Source organism: Seriola lalandi, unplaced genomic scaffold (genome assembly GCF_002814215.2).
Source record: "Seriola lalandi dorsalis isolate HSWRI2012SDOR001 ecotype SW California unplaced genomic scaffold, Sedor1 jcf7180002054517, whole genome shotgun sequence".
NCBI lineage: Eukaryota > Metazoa > Chordata > Actinopteri > Carangiformes > Carangidae > Seriola > Seriola lalandi.
In genome coordinates this window covers 201,792-219,339 of record NW_019525070.1, presented here as the reverse complement: position 1 = coordinate 219,339, position 17,548 = coordinate 201,792, and the positions used below count along the sequence as shown (strand labels likewise).

At 44.1% G+C, this 17,548-nt stretch overlaps 1 protein-coding gene across 2 annotated transcripts in view; it reads left to right on the top strand.

The window, feature by feature from the left end:
• Positions 1-28: 28 nt before the first annotated feature.
• emid1 (EMI domain containing 1) overlaps positions 29-17,548 on the top strand; it is a 54,340-nt gene continuing 36,820 nt past the window's right edge. For both annotated transcript variants that reach the window (XM_023413613.2, XM_023413614.2), the window contains exons 1-4: positions 29-181; positions 2,290-2,469; positions 8,809-8,922; positions 9,260-9,363. In XM_023413613.2, the coding sequence (XP_023269381.2) occupies positions 108-181; positions 2,290-2,469; positions 8,809-8,922; positions 9,260-9,363 (472 nt within the window). In that variant the 5' untranslated portion in view covers positions 29-107. The remainder of the gene's footprint in view (positions 182-2,289; positions 2,470-8,808; positions 8,923-9,259; positions 9,364-17,548) is intronic.

The window sequence follows — 17,548 nt, the reverse complement described above, 5'->3', positions numbered from 1 at the left end:
TTACCCAAGTAGCTTTTCAGCTTTTCTCTGCAGTATGGGTAGCAGATTATGCTTTATCGTAACATTTTCTAGTGCAGCCCTGAGTAATCGAGGCTGCTGAGGTCGGCATGCCAAAGCAGGTGAAGTTTACTCTAGAAATCAGACAGTCCCTGGAGGATCTGGCAGCTGGTGTTGCAGTGAGGTCAGTGAAACACAGAAATAAAAACTGCAATGATCTTGAGCAATAACCTGTGCAACATACATTATGTAGCCTGAGTTGTTAGAGTGCAGCTGTAATCAGGGATGTGCTGGTTTGAATAAAGCATGGATGGAAATTATCATAAGGCAAATAACCAGTAACATGAAAATATGTTAAATGTCCTTAATTCTTTTTAAAAGATCTTAAAATTCGCTACCCTCATATGAGAAAACTTTGGTGCTTCTCAATACTGTATTGTGCAGCCTAAAAGGGCCCCTCTGAATGGCAGTGGATAAAGGCTAGACAGCCCCCCCCCAGCTTTAAATGCTACGACTATCATAAAGAGTGAAGATCAGGACATGTTTATGACCAAACACAGGAAGGGAGGGATTGTGTTCCGCTGTTGAAAAGAGGGAAAGAATAGTGCGTTGCTTAATTAACCTACTGTTTGTATGAGTGGAGGGATCTTCAGTACTCAGACAATAGGTAATGCAGCTCGGAAGGACATTATGGAAGCAGAAGAGTTACTACTCAAGAAATTAGAGATAAGAAAAAAAATCCTTTCAATGGAACCAACCCCCGTCTCTCCTCAGAGGTCAAATTATTTTCAGCTGCTCGTGACTGGAGGGATTTACATTAACCCTACGCTGCTCCAGTTCCTGCTTTGCTCCGTTGCCTGCACAGAGTGGCCTCGTAAAAATGCCAATGGTGCCCTGAAACAAAAAACTCTGACACATCATTTTCCAGCAACCCCCCCCCCCCAAAATCCCAAACAGTTTCCGTTTGTTGAGATTGAGAGCAGGTGGGTTTACTCAGTCCCAATCAAGTGCATGCACCGTCTGCTGCTTTCTCCCTGTGGTGTTGGGAGTGACTGGTGCCAGTCTGAATGCCCCTCTGAGAGTGTCACAGTGTTAACACCATCTCTCATCAGCTGAGAACTTTACCAAAACTACAGCACCCCAGCCAGCTGCACAAGTAGCCTACTCTTTGTGTGCTGCAGCTGGTGAGACTTGCAGCTTTAGCCCATGGGGCCTGAGAGGTGTAGTCACCCCAGCCACAGATATACATCTTGGGCCCCAGTTTTCGGTTGCAGTGCCAGGTGTTTAGTTTGGAGCAGGACCGCAGCCCTGTGGTTACTGGCTGTTTACACTGTAAACCTACATGTCCCACATGCATGGGCAGAGGGAGGTTACAGTAACCTCAACTATTCTCCTGCCACTGTCCTCCTGAACACTGATGGCTTTGATTGAGAGGCTATAGACCACAGCTGCTGAAGGCAAAAACATATTAGATAAGAATAGATAGATAGATAGATAGATAGATAGATAGATAGATAGATAGATTACTTAATAAGCTTTTAAATACAACAGATAGATAATAGCTAGATAGTGGTAATGTTGATTGATCAACCTGGCCTTGAAATATAATTTGTCATAATTACTTTTATATTCATTTGTGTTCACCAAATAACCATTCCTCGTCACGGGCACAGCTCCAGTGATTTCAGAAGAAGCAGTAGTCCATAATTCATTTAGGGCAAATGCAATGCGTAATGTGCCGTCGCTTTGAGCATGCATTGTCCTCTGTGAGAGGTTTAAACGGGGCAGGGTAAGAAAAAAAAAAGACTCAGCAGGCTGTGCTTTTAAAAGACCCGAGGAGACTATAAAACTGGTTTCATGCCCGCTGTTGTTAAAGCTCGGCTCGATATGCGCGCAGAGAGACGGAGGTAGGCAGAGCAAGACAGAGAAAGGAGGACAGCTACACTTTTATCCACGCTCACAACTCACACACTATTCAAGGTTTATGTTCAAATGTCGGATCTCTGTCATAGGAACACACAGGCGAGACGCAGGAGTGTATGAGGCGGCATTTTTCTTTAGCTCACTGAGGACTTTAGGCTTTTTTTTTCCTTTTTTCTTTTTATACAAAGAAACGTGAGCCAGAGATAAATCGTGTTTGCTACTTTAGTGAATAGGATGCGCGTCTTCTCCCGCCGACCCGCTGCCGTTTGACATATTTCCCCCCGCGAGCTGGATCCACCAACCGGTCTGTTTTCTTACCGGGGGAAGTTGGGCTCGGCAAAACTTTTCTGGCTGTACTTTTGATGCCAGGGAAATGGGACCGCGCCAACGGGAGAGCGTGTCCGCGCTTTGCAGGAAAAGTTTGCTCTGGACTGTGCTGATACTCTGGCTGACCACGTTTGTTGACGGGACCTGGAAGACGGGGCTGTACAAAACCTACTCAGCTCAGACAGCAGCCTCTCACACCCACACCTCAGTCTATCAGAAAAGGTAAGGGAAGCATCCACTTATAGTCACTTTATTTTATTTATTTACTTTAATCCTCAAAATGTTTTTATGCACACAATAACCTTTTTTGCTTCTACAGGCTATTTTTTTTTTTTAAACGAATAGCCTCACTTCTCGTCAATGCATGACTGTAGAGCTACTCCCATCTCCATCCATCTACCAGGTCTTATTGTCTTCCTGACAGTTGGTTTCCTTTTTCCTGTGCTGGCTGCACACATTACTCTGCTGACTCCCGCTGTTGTCCCAGCTCAGTCCCCTTCTCTCTGTGTGGCTCATGAGAGCACCTCCACTGTCTCTGAGGTGGGATGTGGGCTCTTTGTCTCTGCAGCTGCAGCAGCAGCAGCAGCAGCAACATCTGCTCCTGCTCAGCTGTTAGGGTGCTCTTCAAAGCACCACCTTTAGTCCCCAGGTCTTTCTACATAGAACCTGCTCCTATGTGGAGCCCAGTCGGGAGGACAAGATGCATCTTGAATGAGTTTTAGATAGTGAATGACCGAGCAATGGTTTTATTTCTGCAATAAAGTGCACAAGATTGATAGCTTAAGTAAAGACCACTGAATGAAAAGCTGGTTTCTCTAAAATGAATTTGTTGACAAGGGAGTTTTCTGAAGGAGAATCCCCAGACTAAACACACAGACAAGAGTGAACCAGCTCTGCTTCCCTCCTGGACAGGCCCGATGTTTAGCTCAGAAGAGCGGCCAGTGCTTCATGATGAGAGGACGTTCCCCATCTTACAAATATTTATGCTACGGTTGTGAGTGTGTGTGCAGATTGCGGTGTGTGGGCTGAACCCGGCCGGAGGCTGAAACCCCCCCCTCACATGATGAGGCCCTTTTCTTCTGGGTGTGTCCAGGTGGCTTTCAGCGCTCCCAGCCTCGCTCTGTCGCCTCACCTCCTCGCTCAACTCCCCCTGTCACTCAGTCATGGCCATAGGGTTTGTGGACATGTTTACCAAACACATGCAGCTGTGACTCCACTGCATCTGGGCTTGTTTTGGGAAGGGCGAGATGAGTTTACAGTAGGCTTGCTGCTGTTTGTCAGTGGCAGTGGGGGAACGGCGGGATAGACTGAGGGGAAGCTGCTGTTGGTTTGAGTCAGCCACCGTCTTATGAGGCAGAGAGGTCAGCGGGTTTGAGGTGACATGAGAGGAGCTGAAAGTAGCAGTCCACCTGCTGTCTGGCCTGATGGTGTGTCAACAAAGCAAAACAGTGGCAGTGGGATTTCAGAGAACAGGAGGCTCTCTCAGGGGCATTAGCAACTTGAAAATCAATGACAGAAACTTAATCTTAAAAGGAAATAAATATTAATTTCAGCGGACTGGGAAAGGATTCTTTCCCGATAAAACCTTCACTACAAATGTCTTCCCGCACCAACCTGTCTTCACACAGTGATTACCCAAATCAAAGGGGATTAACAGCTCTTGAGTAATTTCTTGACTGGAGAGGTTGCTCTGCAGAAGAGCTGATAAAGTGTTCATTCACCCTTAGCATTCTTAACAACTATATGAGCTCAGTACACTGAGGGGTTACGGAGGTAGCTGCTTCTTTATTTCTCGTCTCGCCCTCTTCTTTATCCTCCCTCAGAGGACTTGTCATGGTCTGACAGGCAGTCTGAGCCCTGTGGCAGCCCTCATTCCTCACCCCTCTTAACCATATCCACGTTTTCTTAAAGCATGGGAATGAAGATGACACAGATTCCAGCAGGCTGAGCCCTGGGTGGCTTAGAGCAGAATGGCTTTAGATTCGACCATTCAGATAAGTTCAGTCAATGTATGGGCTCAAGGAAAATTGTTCATATTTATTAGGAAGCAGTCCCCACTAGTGCAGCTCCATTAATAATTATTGTTCAGGATCATTCTCAGGTAATGAGACCATATATCAGTGTGGATCTGCAAAGATTAAGTGATTATAAACCAAAACTGAGTCATCTTCTCCAGTGTGAGGATTTGCTACTTATCTTGTTTTGTAAACTGAAGATCTTTGGTTTTTGGACTAGTGCCCGGACAAACACTTTGGTATCTTTCCTGTCAATATTTTCAGATTTTTTATAGACCAAACCATTAATTGAATAAATAATGAAGAGATAAATTGTTAGTGAAAATAGTCATCTGTTGCAGCCCTACATTTTAAAATAGAAAATAGACAACAAAATAATCCAAAAGCTTCTTGAATGTGAATTTTTTGCTTGTTTCCTTAGTCTGTTATGATTGTAAATGATTCTCTTTGGGTTTTGGTCTGTTGTCAGAACAACACAAGACATTTGAAAACGTCACCTCTTTTTCACCACTTTCTGACATTTTATAACTAAATGATGAATCAAAATCAAAAAGATTTTTGACAGATTGATCGATAATGAAAACAATTGTTAGTTGCAGCCCTAAACCAGTGCCCTAGTTACCTTTGGCTCACCGCAAGTGATCAGTCCACACATTCACATTCATGATCAGCAGAGCAGCTCGTTTCTGCCTCAGACACTTAAAGATGCACATACCCGTTACACACAGACACACACTCGAAGCTCACAGGTGTCCGGGCCTGAACACTCAAAACAGACAAAGACAAATGAGAGTTTTGCTCGTTCCTCTGAAGCTGCTGTGAAGAGTCACTTAGCCCCGACCGTCAAGACCTCACTGAGGTGCTTTCATGATCTTCACTGTCCTCTGCACATGGAAAACACACGGCTGCTTTGACATCCCAGCAGAACTAATATTCTCTGTTATCAAATGCAAACTGAATGTAACTCTTGTCAGTTTTATTTCCCACTTTCTGTAACAGTTTGTTTTACACTTTCCTCTGGTTATTTCTGTTTTTCCTAGAAGCTTGTGACTCCAGGAATGTTGTGTCCCTCTCTCTTCATTAATTTCACTGTGACCGTACTCTCGCTCTCTCTTTCTGTCTTTTGTTGATGCACCACATTTATCATACGCCTCTTCTATACCCCATGGGACAAACACTGCTTCATAATTGTCCTTCCTTCCACTTCCCTCTTCCCATGGGAAGTTCCCTTGTGTGACCCTTATGATAAAATGACCTTTGTCTCTCCTCTCCTCTCCTCTCCTGTCCTCTCCTCTCCTCTCCTCTCCTCTCCTTTCCTCTCCTCCTCTCCTCTCCTCTGTTTGGCTGTTTGCCACATCTGTCTTTTGTCCTTTGTTCCTCCCCATGCATTTTTCCCACAGACAGAAATCCAGAGAAATTCCTCTAGATTCCTATCCATGCTGTTTTCAAACATATCTTTGACTGTTCAGCCCTCCTCCTCCTCCCACAGTACGTGAATGGATGGGTGGATGGAAAGGGAGTTACTGAGATGTTTTTCACCAGTGTCTCACCAGCGTTTTGCCCCCATCAGCCCTCTTGGCAGTTCGCACGGCTTAACTCCCAGCTTCTTCCTCCCCACACAGTCTGCTGATGAAAGTGCACTAACTTGGTAGTGTGATCATGAAAGATGCAGACTGCACAGTGTACAGGGCGAAATGAGGGCAAATGCAATAACTACAGTACAGCATATAAGGCTTTTGACAAGTTCGTGAGCTCTCTGTCAGCATTTGCATTCATTTACTGTTCAGCACGTTTTTGTTTCCCTCCAATGTTTCACTGTCTTGGCGTCTGTAAGGTTGAGGAACAGATGGGCCAAAGCTGGGATTTTTCCGTCCCTTTAAGATTGTGGATTTCTTTCTTAACTATTGGCTGTGGCTATGTGTGACTGTGAGAGATGGTTGATGATTTATTTAGCTTGGGCCCGGCATTCAGAGTGTGCCATGTGTGCTTAGAGACCTGATACTCACTGAGGGCCTGCTTGGTGTTTTTGCCAGTGAAACAGCACGGTGCTGGTGGGTTTCACACTTCATAACACACGGGCGCCTGCAGTAAGAGGAAGGTGTTGACTATGAAACATTTTAGAGTGAGAGACTGAGTGCACCGTGCACCTGTGTCGCTTTATGAATAAAGCCAGACAAAATTCAATAGACCATTGTGTTGTACTTTTTAAGTAAGATAGATTTTTAATGTTTTGTCTTTAACATCCCAGAAAAGATAATGATGTTCCCTGTACCCAGTTAATACAATTATCTTTAGGCCTCAAAGGAATATATCATCACATCTCCATCCTCTCTGCAGTGCAGGAAGTATTGTTCTTGCTGCTTTATAACTACTATGTGAATCAGGTTTAGCAAGTTATGTAGGTAATACAGATGTTGGTTGTAAAGCCATTTGGGAAATTGTAAACTCTTTTATGTCAACTGCTGTTATTTCATTCACTGAAGCAGCACTGGTTGGCATTTCCTCTTTGATAATTGCATAAGTGCTATGCAAAGAGAGAAGCTGGGACTGTAAAACTTACCCCCACACCCCCACCCCTGTACCCCCTGGTGACAATCTTAGCTGTTCCCAGGTGAAACCTCCTCTCAGCCTGGGAAACTCAGATGTTTATCTGTTGGGTCTGGAGGATAAGTGGTGGGGAGGATATTACCCCCTCCCCTGCTGTACCTGACCACAGCTCCTTCAATGTCTGAAATTTTCCACCGATGATTAGAACAGTTTTTTCTGGACAAGGGAAAGCAATCATAGGTAATCATATAGATCCAAGTTCATTTTTGTAGCCTTACGGCTGATGGATATGTACATGAAGGGTGGGCCTGCACTTAAATAGCATGTGTGGCAGATGAATTCCCTACTCACTTTTCTCGCTTTTCTTGACAAGTTGATGATTAATTCAAACTGTCTTACTTTTGCGCAGTTCCTTTTACTTTAATAGTCCCTGGAACATGTTGTCTCAGACTCAAGTATTTTTCATTTATAACTTCTTTTGGCTCGAGAAACTTTTTTTCAAAATGAGCCAGTAGCTGCACACTGACATTTCTCAGAGGTGCCTACTTCTAGCTGGTTCAGGTCTGTGTGTGCGGCCACCACAACATGTGGGGATTGTTAATGGGAGCTGGTTCAGGGCTGCTTTGCATCCTCCGCCTTTGGCAGTTTCCTTTATTGTAAACGGTCTCTCTCACACACACACACACACACACACACACACACACACACACACACACACACAAACATGTGGTCTCACATATTGACAAACAGACTTTGGTGGGCGCACCCTCCCACTCTTGCAAACACATTGGCAGCAGAACACACGAAGTGTAGTTTTGTGCTACAAGTCACAGAGTGTCCTTTGTGGTTTCTACACAGAGCCCCCTTTCTATACATCTATTGATTGTGTAAACACAGCCTATAGTAGTTGTTGTCCTGGTTTCTCCTCCAGATTTAGCCATATGACGGTAATCCGGGTATTTATTCTCTTCATTCTTAATAAAATTATAGTAACATATGGTAGCTCAAACAGCCTCAGTGTGTTTTCCATACATTAAAGCTGGGTAACCACCATTCAGTGTTTTCCTTTGGGATTGATGTGTTATCTTATCTTTCTGATTTGATAAGTAAAGGCATGAGATGATACTGGCCTCTCGTGCTCCCCTGTGTTATCTGGAACAGATATGTACTCCTGTTAGAAGGCTCATTGAGCTGTTGGTGAGGAATAAACAAACCGATTTGCTCTCAGTCTCCTTAAATGAATCACCCTGTCCATAATTTGGTAACTTTTAGCCTAATGGCGGCACAAATGTGCTATAATTTGACCCTTTTACTGAGCGAAAATATTGAATTTAGCTTCTAGATGCTCAAGAAACAATAATGTGTGAGTACACTTTATATGGCCTGCTCTAAATGATCCTCACTATCAGATCTTAACCTCTGACCTTTTCATAAGCAGGTCATTTATTTAACATCCTCAGTGAATCCTCATAACGTTCTGCAAGGCCTTTCTGGAAAGGGAGTGCACTCATGACCCAGCATTAACCTGTGATGAAAAACTCTGATCTCTGTATGAGACCTTGTTTTCCTCTTTGCTCCCTCCTGAGGGACTTTGCCTCCTCTGAGAGTCAAATGCAAACGGATGTTTATTGACAGAGGAGAGGCCGCAGTGTAAATACAGCCCACAATGCACTCTTGAAAATCTCGTGGTTGATTAAAACCGTGTAAACGCCATAAAGAAGTTTGAAAACAAAAGGGTGAGGGAAGAATCGAAACCCGCGGGAAGACAACAACAATGTATTGAATGTGACTGCATGGCTAATTTACTTTTGTGAGCATGCTAAAGTGTTGGTGCACTTGTCTGAAGGTGTTTTTTCTTCCTTAAATTATTTCTTCCTTAAATTATTTACTTTGAAAATGGGATTTTCCTATGAGTCTAAAAATAAAGAATTGAGCCTGCTGTTGTTTTTATTCTAAACTCTGAATTCCTGAGTTTGTCTCACTTTATCTCTCCCTTCAGGAACTGGTGTCCTCATACGGTCACTAAGACAGTGACTTGCCAAGTGCAGAATGGGACAGTTCTCCAGCGGGTCTACCAGACCTGCCGCTGGCCGCAGGGATGTGCAGGAGGCAGGTGAGAAAGCGAAGGGACCTTAGCAGTAATGCCGCTGCTGTACTGTGAAGAAGCCACATTAAAACACACAAGAAATTCTGTGTTATTTGGGATTTTGCACATTTTCTAAACTTTATAGTTGAGTTTAATGGTAGAAAAACTCAAAACCAGTGTTTTATAGTCATTTTTCTTGTTGATGGTTCATGGTTTTTTTTGTCTTCACTATACGTCACTGCAGTTCTTGCTATGTGCAAGCCGTATTGTTTAGACCATATTTACAGGCAGAAAAAAAATTCACGTCAGCCTCCAACAGCTGTGTGTATATGTGATTACTTTAGAGTTTGTGTGTGTTTTTCAGCTACAAGACCGTGGTCAGACCTTCCTATAAAGTGGTGTACCGCACAGTGACCTCTCTGGAGTGGAAATGCTGTCCTGGGTTCAGTGGCGCTGCCTGTGAAGAAGGTAAGTCGAAACAGAAGGAGGGTTTTCATGGATTCACAGACACGTACACACAGTGATTATACAGCATCTGATAGAAATGAACAAAAGTTAGGGCCCTTAGTGGGGGCCAACATTTGCAGGCTGGGACTGAGAAATGGTTTAGAGGAACAACTTTTCTCTTTCTTTCATTGTGTCCTCTTTCCTTTACCGGCCTCTCTGTTTCCTCTTTTTATCATTATTTAAAGCTTATTCATTTACCACCATCTGCATCCTTCTGGTCTGCATTGCTGTCTTATAGCCTGCAGGTGTGCCTTCCAATACACGTGTACAAGTAATACTTATAAACAGGAGTGATTTCCATTAGGCTTACATAAGGCTGCTTCTGTCTTCAAAATGAAGTTTAAGAAATAAGATCCTTCAGCCTCCTCAGGGTGAGTCAGATACCTCCACTTTATTAATCAGTTTTAATGTGTTCATTCTAAGAGTCATCGTACGACGTAAGGGTCGATTCTTTTGTGTGGTTTTGAAATTTTAGGATCCAGCTGGAACCAGGTTCTCATCCCCTTAAAGTGCCATGCTAGCACTGCTGTTTTCATTTTTCGACCACAGTAGCTGCCCACCACACACAGACACACACACACACACACACACACACACACACACACACACACACACACACACACACACACACTCACACACTCACACTCTCCCAGTGTATAATGACTTCCCCTGGCACTGGCCCCCATGTCTCGGCAGTCTAGGGAGAAGGGTGGAGTGTCTGTTTATGCCGGGACCCAGGACTTGACTGGGTGTAACATAAATCATTGGGCTTTGTGTCACAAAAGACAATAAATATTTACAGTAGTTAAAGTGGTCACTTTTTTGTGGTGCTGAAACCAAAGGCTGTTTTTCTCTTTCATGCTCCCACTCCCAGGTGAGCTAAGAACAACTCGCAGCCCTCCCTTCAACTGGAGAAATTTCTCCAGCCTTCCTGCTTGTTTACACACGATGGCACACATCAAAGCTGCCTGAATATCATGCTTGTTTGAGACGTTCCCCACTCTCAAAGTCAGGAAACACATTCACAGTCAGACAACCCAGACTTTACTTAACAAAAGCAGAGGGACACACAGTCAAACAGGGAGGAAATTATCCAATTAAGTTGTTGCTGGAGGAGATTCCCCTCCGGTTGTCATGGCAGTAGGGGGCTGTCGAGCCAACAGGGATGCTGGGATTAGCCACTTATCTGAGCGTCGTTCCGGGTGGCTCAGATCACAGGCGTCGCTGAGTGGAAGTGACAGGTCCCATTCACAGGGCCTTTACTCTCCGGCACCATGGATGCTATCCAGGGCCACCGGTGCTTTGTTCTGATCCTGCCGCGTGAGCAGAACCTCTCGCCAGCACAGAACCTGATACCCCACCGCTGTCTGCCTCATTTGACGCTTTAAGGAGAAATAAAAGCTTGCCACACGGGCGGGCGAAGCTGGAGGCCGGATTGTGCTTAAATCTGTTGCTATAGTGTTGCCAAGTGAAGTTAAAGCTGCATTCGTATTTCAGTGGGTGCAGGTTTCAAATCCAGGATCTTAATACCTGTGTGTGGCTCCATCTGCAAATCTCCACACATTTCTTTGTGGATTTCCAGACGGCTGTGAGCACTTGTTTGACCTTGAGTAAGGCTGAATTAAAAGGGCTCAGTAGACGAAGCACATCTGTTGTATAAAAGAACAAACAGCTATCATCCTATTGGACTTTTTGAAATCTACTGTCTAGGTCGGACATTAATAACATATTGCTTTTGATCTCAAAAATCTCATAAATAGCTAATACCGGATACATACATCTTTAAAGACCCCTTTTGGAGTTCCAGTGTTAAGTCATATACCTTTGCTCCCACCATCCCTTTTCCTCTGCCTGTCTGCTTTTCACAGACTGTGGAAAATGTGTATGATCCGCTCATTTACTCACGCTGCCCTGCTCTTACTTCCACTGTTCTCTCACCAGGCCACCCCAAAAGCCCCTGGCCATGTCTGACTCCCAAGGCCGGTCTGCTTTACTGCAGATCTCAACAAAATCCATACCAGGGGCACTCTGGGGCTTGTGCTGCTTCAAGGTGCAGGAGAGGAAAGGAAGTGCGTTATAAACTGAGAGCACGGTTATTGCCATTGTTATATTTTTAATTGGAGATGAGAGAGTTGTTTTCTCTTCTGCACCTGCGTTATCACCCTCCTGCTCGCTGGTCGATCCGATCGATCCACATCTGAATCATCAGGTCCAGTCTGAAGTTTTGGATTAACCAAAGCAGCAGAGTGTAAATATAAATGAGAGAACATTATGGGAAGAGATCACGCCATGCTGTCATCCAGTCATACACAGGCTTGTGAGGATTTTTGACCGATCACATTCAAACTGAGGGCTCCAAAAGCAAAACATTACATCACACCCAGGCTGATAAACAAACTTACTCCATCAGAGTCCAAGCGTAGTGAGATAACACTGCATCAGACAGGCACCTTTCACATTCGTTCCCTTTTCTGACTTCCTGAACCCAAACTCAGGACTTGGCTGGAATTCCAGGCCAATGGTGTAATTACTGGGTCCTAATTGTTTTCTATGAGGTTTGGGAGATATTGTCTTACTTCTGGACCTGGAACACAATGGTCTTTATCTCTGATTGAGCCTGAGAAAAAAAGGCTAAGTATTTGCAGATGGAAGCACTTTCATAGCCTGCCAGAAACAGGGATTTAATGTATGCCTGGTTGCCTTTGGCATTCCAAGTAAGTAAATGCTTGTTTTCAGATGGGATATCCCACCTTATGCTACATCAAACACAAATATCAAAATTATACCTCATTTAGAGGCAATTTTGTGATATGAGAATATCAAATGTAACCCACAAAAGCAACATTATTACATTAGAGCTGGCTCTCGAAGACTCCGTCCCATGCAGGATGCATCAGCGTCAACATACAGTACAGCAATAAAATGCGATCGCACACTCAGCAGTCGTGGAAATCTGTGATATTTATAGGCATTTTGGATTTTTCTCCCCGATCTTCTAATTTTGATGGAGTCTGAAAAGTGTGAAGATGACATTGAGAGACAGCAGCCGACATCTCAGCCCTGATTTGATTTATAGAGGGAAGCACTTAGAAGAAATATGGCTGCAGCTTATCACAGAGGGGGGCCGTTGTGCAGTGAAACATATGGGGGGGAACGTAGACTTGAATTAGCACGGCTGTCAAAACTCTGCTGCGGGGGTCCCCATCAAGCCGTATCTCGCAGCCAAGCGGAGGCTGCGGTTTTTGGGTTGCAATTACGGTATGGCTGGGAGGCAGAGGCACGCTGTCTGTAATAAGCCGCAGAAATGTAATCTGTGTTTTCACAGCTCAGCGCAGCTTATCACAGGCCTACACGCTAAACCCCCGTGCTTTAAACATCAGTCGGCTGCAGCTTGCCATTAGCAAAAGAGGAGTGGGAGTGTGTGGACGTCGGTATATGTCTCTGTCTGACTGCCAGGATGAATGTGTGGGTGGCAGAACGAGAGGTGTTGAGGATTTGTACAGTGAGGGATGCAGCTGTTCAGTGTGATTAGCTGCTTTAATGGCAGCAGGCTTTAGTAGCTGTGAGTGGAGGCACCCCAGCCTGAGGTCAAAGGGGAGGGAAGCTGAACAAGAGCAGGTGACCTCCACTCCCACTCCTCTTAGACCACACAGAGCAGCGTTATCAAAGTCATTAGACTGACGAAACATAGAGTCACCTTTGCATTCAGCCCTCCTCTTTTCTTTCTCTCCCATTCCTGGATTCCCTTATGTTTGCATTAGCAGGTGTTAAATATGTTAGTCTCTCCTGCTCCAGTTCATTCACAAAAAAAAAAAACAGATTTGGTGTCTGATTTGTAGCTGCATTCACAAGCACAGAGTGCAGCCATGGGACGACAAAGCATGTAAATCACATACATACAGGGAGGCAGGCTGCAGCCAGTGTGCAGAAAAGGCCACAGCAGCTGATATTCATGGTTATGTAAATGCCTAGCACAGCACAAGTGCTGAGCCCAAATTGGAAGCAGCTGAAGTTAAGGCAAACTGGGCAGAGGGCCCCAGATGAGATTAGACATGGGAACGTCCAGCGCTTTCAGCCCACGCTGCTCTGCTCAGGGGAATTGTCATAATAGTCATTAATTAACAAACAACACCACTGAAAATACCGACCAGCCAACCTAAAATTAACCAAACCAAAATGTGGAGGGAAGTTTTTTTTTTCTCTCTTCTCCTGTCTGCCTTTCTTTCCATACTGTCCTCTTCTTATGTAAGTGTGTGCTGGTATGTGAATCAGGTTTATGCAAAATCCCCAAATTATACCTTGTAGAGGGGTTCAGGTATTTAAACTGGAATCTATACTAATAATTATGATAATATTATTATGACATTATTTTTGAAATGTTCCATGCAAACCGCGTAGAGAGCACACACTGCACAGCTAAAACCTTGCAGGCTGAGGAATAGAAAATAGTATAGAGTCATAAGAATTATAATTATAACTCCCTGTGCCTTTATGGTTTATGCTCGTCTATAATATTAGAATACAAAAAGCAGAAGACAGGCATGGTAATGGAAGAATATCACTTCTAGCACAGTAAGGTTCATTTAGACTTACAGGAGATGTGATTGTAAATTTTACTTATCATAAAATCTATTTTATTTATGTGGTATCCTGTCTATACATAAAGAACCACATTTGTTTTAATGCTTTACGGTCCATTTGTCGACCTGCATTTCTTGAACTTCAAGAAATGCAGATGCACAGCTCTTTCGCTGAATCTTTTTTAAAGTTTCATACAAGCTTAGCCTTGAATCTGAGTTAAGTTTTATGTATCTGGCTCCTGTACTGGAAATGCCTCTTCTGCTTACTGATTTATTTATTATTTCCCAAGATTTCCCCTGGGAGTGCATTGAAAACTATTTTTCCTGCAGTCAGAAAGGAATAAAGTGGGCAGCAGTCAGCAGTGCAAAACAACTTTTAGAGATGAAAATAGACACACACACACACACACACACACACACACACACACACTCACACACGTGCCATGGCAGCTGGAGTATTCTTCTGTCCCTAATAAAGCAGAGGCATTTGCCTTCACCCAGTAGTTTAAGTGGACTGGTATGCTGACTGAGTGACCCACAAACAGACAGGCTCTTTACAGCCTGACAGATCATGCAATCAGGAGCAGAGAGAAGAAAGACACTCTCTTCCTGCCTAAGATAAGGCCAAGTGAACTGGTAACAGAGAACTTTTTTTCATGTAGAAAGATAAACCTTTAAAATCCTGAACTTTTTAAATCCCCCTCTACCTCTGCGGCCTCCTTTTCTCTCGTCTCTGATCCACTCAGCGACTGATGTCATTAAAGCTGCATTAACCCGTCTGCCCTCCCTGCCCTTCAACATATCACCATCCTTTAGGTGTAGAGTGCCGTGATGTAGGTTCTGTATAACACAGCGCTTCTGTCTTTAGGTAGGTTCTGAGAAGGTAATGAAGCATATTTGGCGTTTTGACGTCAGTGCTGAGACAATAGCAGCATTGATGGAGCTCTGGGTCCTGTTGGTTCCATACAGCTGTGATGAGTTCAGCGGACCCAACGAACCCTTGACTTATTGCAAATCTCCATCTCTCGACTGATTTGTTAGAGTTCAAGTAACCTATCCGCTTTTATTCCACTTTTTTCTGTCTTAATCTTCCTTCTCTCGCTTTATTTAGCTTCATAAGCTAAAGTGATACAACTACAGATTTTTCTCCTTATTATAACCTAATAACTGTTTTCTTGATTAACTGATTGATTGAATTTATTAGATGATTAAAATAGTTACAATCATCAAGGATTAAAACATCTAAAGGCTGAAGGTTTATTTCCACTGTGGTCCTCTTACCTAAAACAATCAACACGACAAAAACACAGAACCGTAACACCAGTCAAGACACAACATTTTACAGTGACAGTGGGGCACAGCCTACTTTTTTCAAGGTCCCTTCATGATATAAATCAGGCCACAAGTCAGTGAAAAACCATCCTATCAAGGCCACTTTGAATATCTGATGTGATCGATTTTAGACTTGATGGAAGATTATTCCATAAATCATTTGGTCGGCGACATGTCAGGAGAAAGTGTAAAATGCTTTTAAGGTGATGTTTTCACTTTATTTTTTGCAATCACATGTTCAAGCCCCAAAGATTTCAAATTTAGTTTGTTTAGTTCATTTTTAAAACAAAGAAAAACAGCAACAGCTTCACACTGGGGAAGCTGATTTTCTCTCAATTGGCGAAGTAGAGCTTCAACTCCACTTCTACAAAAATTCAGTCTTGTATTCGCTTGCTCCCCTTTTTTTCTATCATTTATGTGAATTCCCGTAAAATCCAGTTATGTCTCCTTCTTTTACTGCCGTCTCATCCCCAGTTCTACATTCTGCACCACAAAAACATACAAATACAATGAAAACAGTAGCTTTCAGGTTAGATACTCTCCTCTTGCTTTGTATCTGTGGTTTCTGTACACTCCCAATAGTCCTGATGATCGAGCTGCTCATTCGTCACTGTTATGAGTTCATAAACATATACAACGCCACATAAGAGAGGCTCGAGTGCCGTGGCTCCGTGGGTGGGGATTTCATGAAGCCGACCTTCAAACTTCCTCCACTCCCATGTACACTAAACCACAAACAGACCACCACATCACAGAGATCTTGCTGTGGTGACATCATTTATGGCCTCTCGTATCACGGACCTCCCAAACATCCCCCCCCCCTCTGTTCAGTCTGAGTTTCCCAGACATTAAACGCTGCACTCTTGGATAAGGTGTAGAATTTAAAAGTCTTTGCCCCTGTCTGACTTTTGAGCTCTACTTTTGAGCTGGTCTTTGCATATATTTCCATTTGCTCATTCGGTTGATAGGGCGCTCAGCGGGGATGAGGGGAGTGGTGCTGATGGTTGTGATTAGTTCTGGAGTGAAGACGAGAGTGGAGAGGAGGTTTGGATGAACTGCATCAGCAGTCGGTCTAATTAGAGACATGCCTGGTCGGCTTTCGGAGCTCAAACCCCCCCCCCCCCCCCAAGGAGCCAATCGCCCTGACCAAAAAGAAATGACCTCACTTGATTGGCTAGAAGAAGAAAGAGTAGAGGATAATAGAACTTGCCTCTAGTGTAAAATGTATTCATCAGACAATAAGACAGCTGTGAGAAATCTACTACTACGGAAATGTATTTGCAAGTGTTTTATTTGTGTATTTTCAGCTTGGCGTTCAGGCAGAACAGCGTTACCAAAAACCAAAATTGTACTATGACTCTATAGTCATCATAATCAGGCTGCAAGGCACCCAGAGCTGAGTTTGCAGAGTACTGTACATAAACCTGTGCCATCTGTCTGCGCCATGGCTCATACTTATCCACCTTGCATCGACATCCTGAGCTCCCTTTTATAAATGTAGTTTAATGTCTCTCATAATGTTTCTTATTTAATGTTTTTCATTGATTTTGTAAAGCATGATGAATTGCTTGTGTTTATAAAAACATGATATTTAAGATAAACTTTAGTTTTGCCATAAGTGTTGCACTTAGAACCGTCTCCAGTGTTCCACAGGAAGTGTGTGTATTTCAGTGTGCCGTTCATCTTGCAGACTTGCACTAATAGAGCATGTAAGACATGCATCATTTAGGAAGGAGCTCATATCTTTGCTGTCCTGCATCGTCTGGGGTCATGTCTCATGGGCTCCTCTTAATATCCACACACACATACATATAAGCCTGCACGCACTCAGGCATGTTCCTTCTGCAGCACTCTACAGACCATTTCAACACTGCCTTTTACTGTCTCCCCGTTCGCTTGGAAACGCACATCTTCTTGAGATGGTGTCAGGGGCACAGAGTTATGTGCAGGAAGTGTGGCATGCTTCAGTGGTCCAGGTCCAGTCTTTGTGGCTGGTTGTGGCAGCGCTGGTGTGGCTGGTGAGGCAGTGTCAGGGGCTCAGAGCCGGGGAGGCCCAGCGAGGTGAGCTCATTAACAACAGGACGTACCCCTGAACCTCTAAACCCAGGCCTGCATTCCGTCCGCTCCAGTGCCCCCTGGGACTCATCCAGGGGGGCTTTAACAGCCCCGGTGTTTTGGTTGGACCCTCGCCACAGCCAGAGCTGAGCTGTGCATGACGACTGACCCCCCCCCCC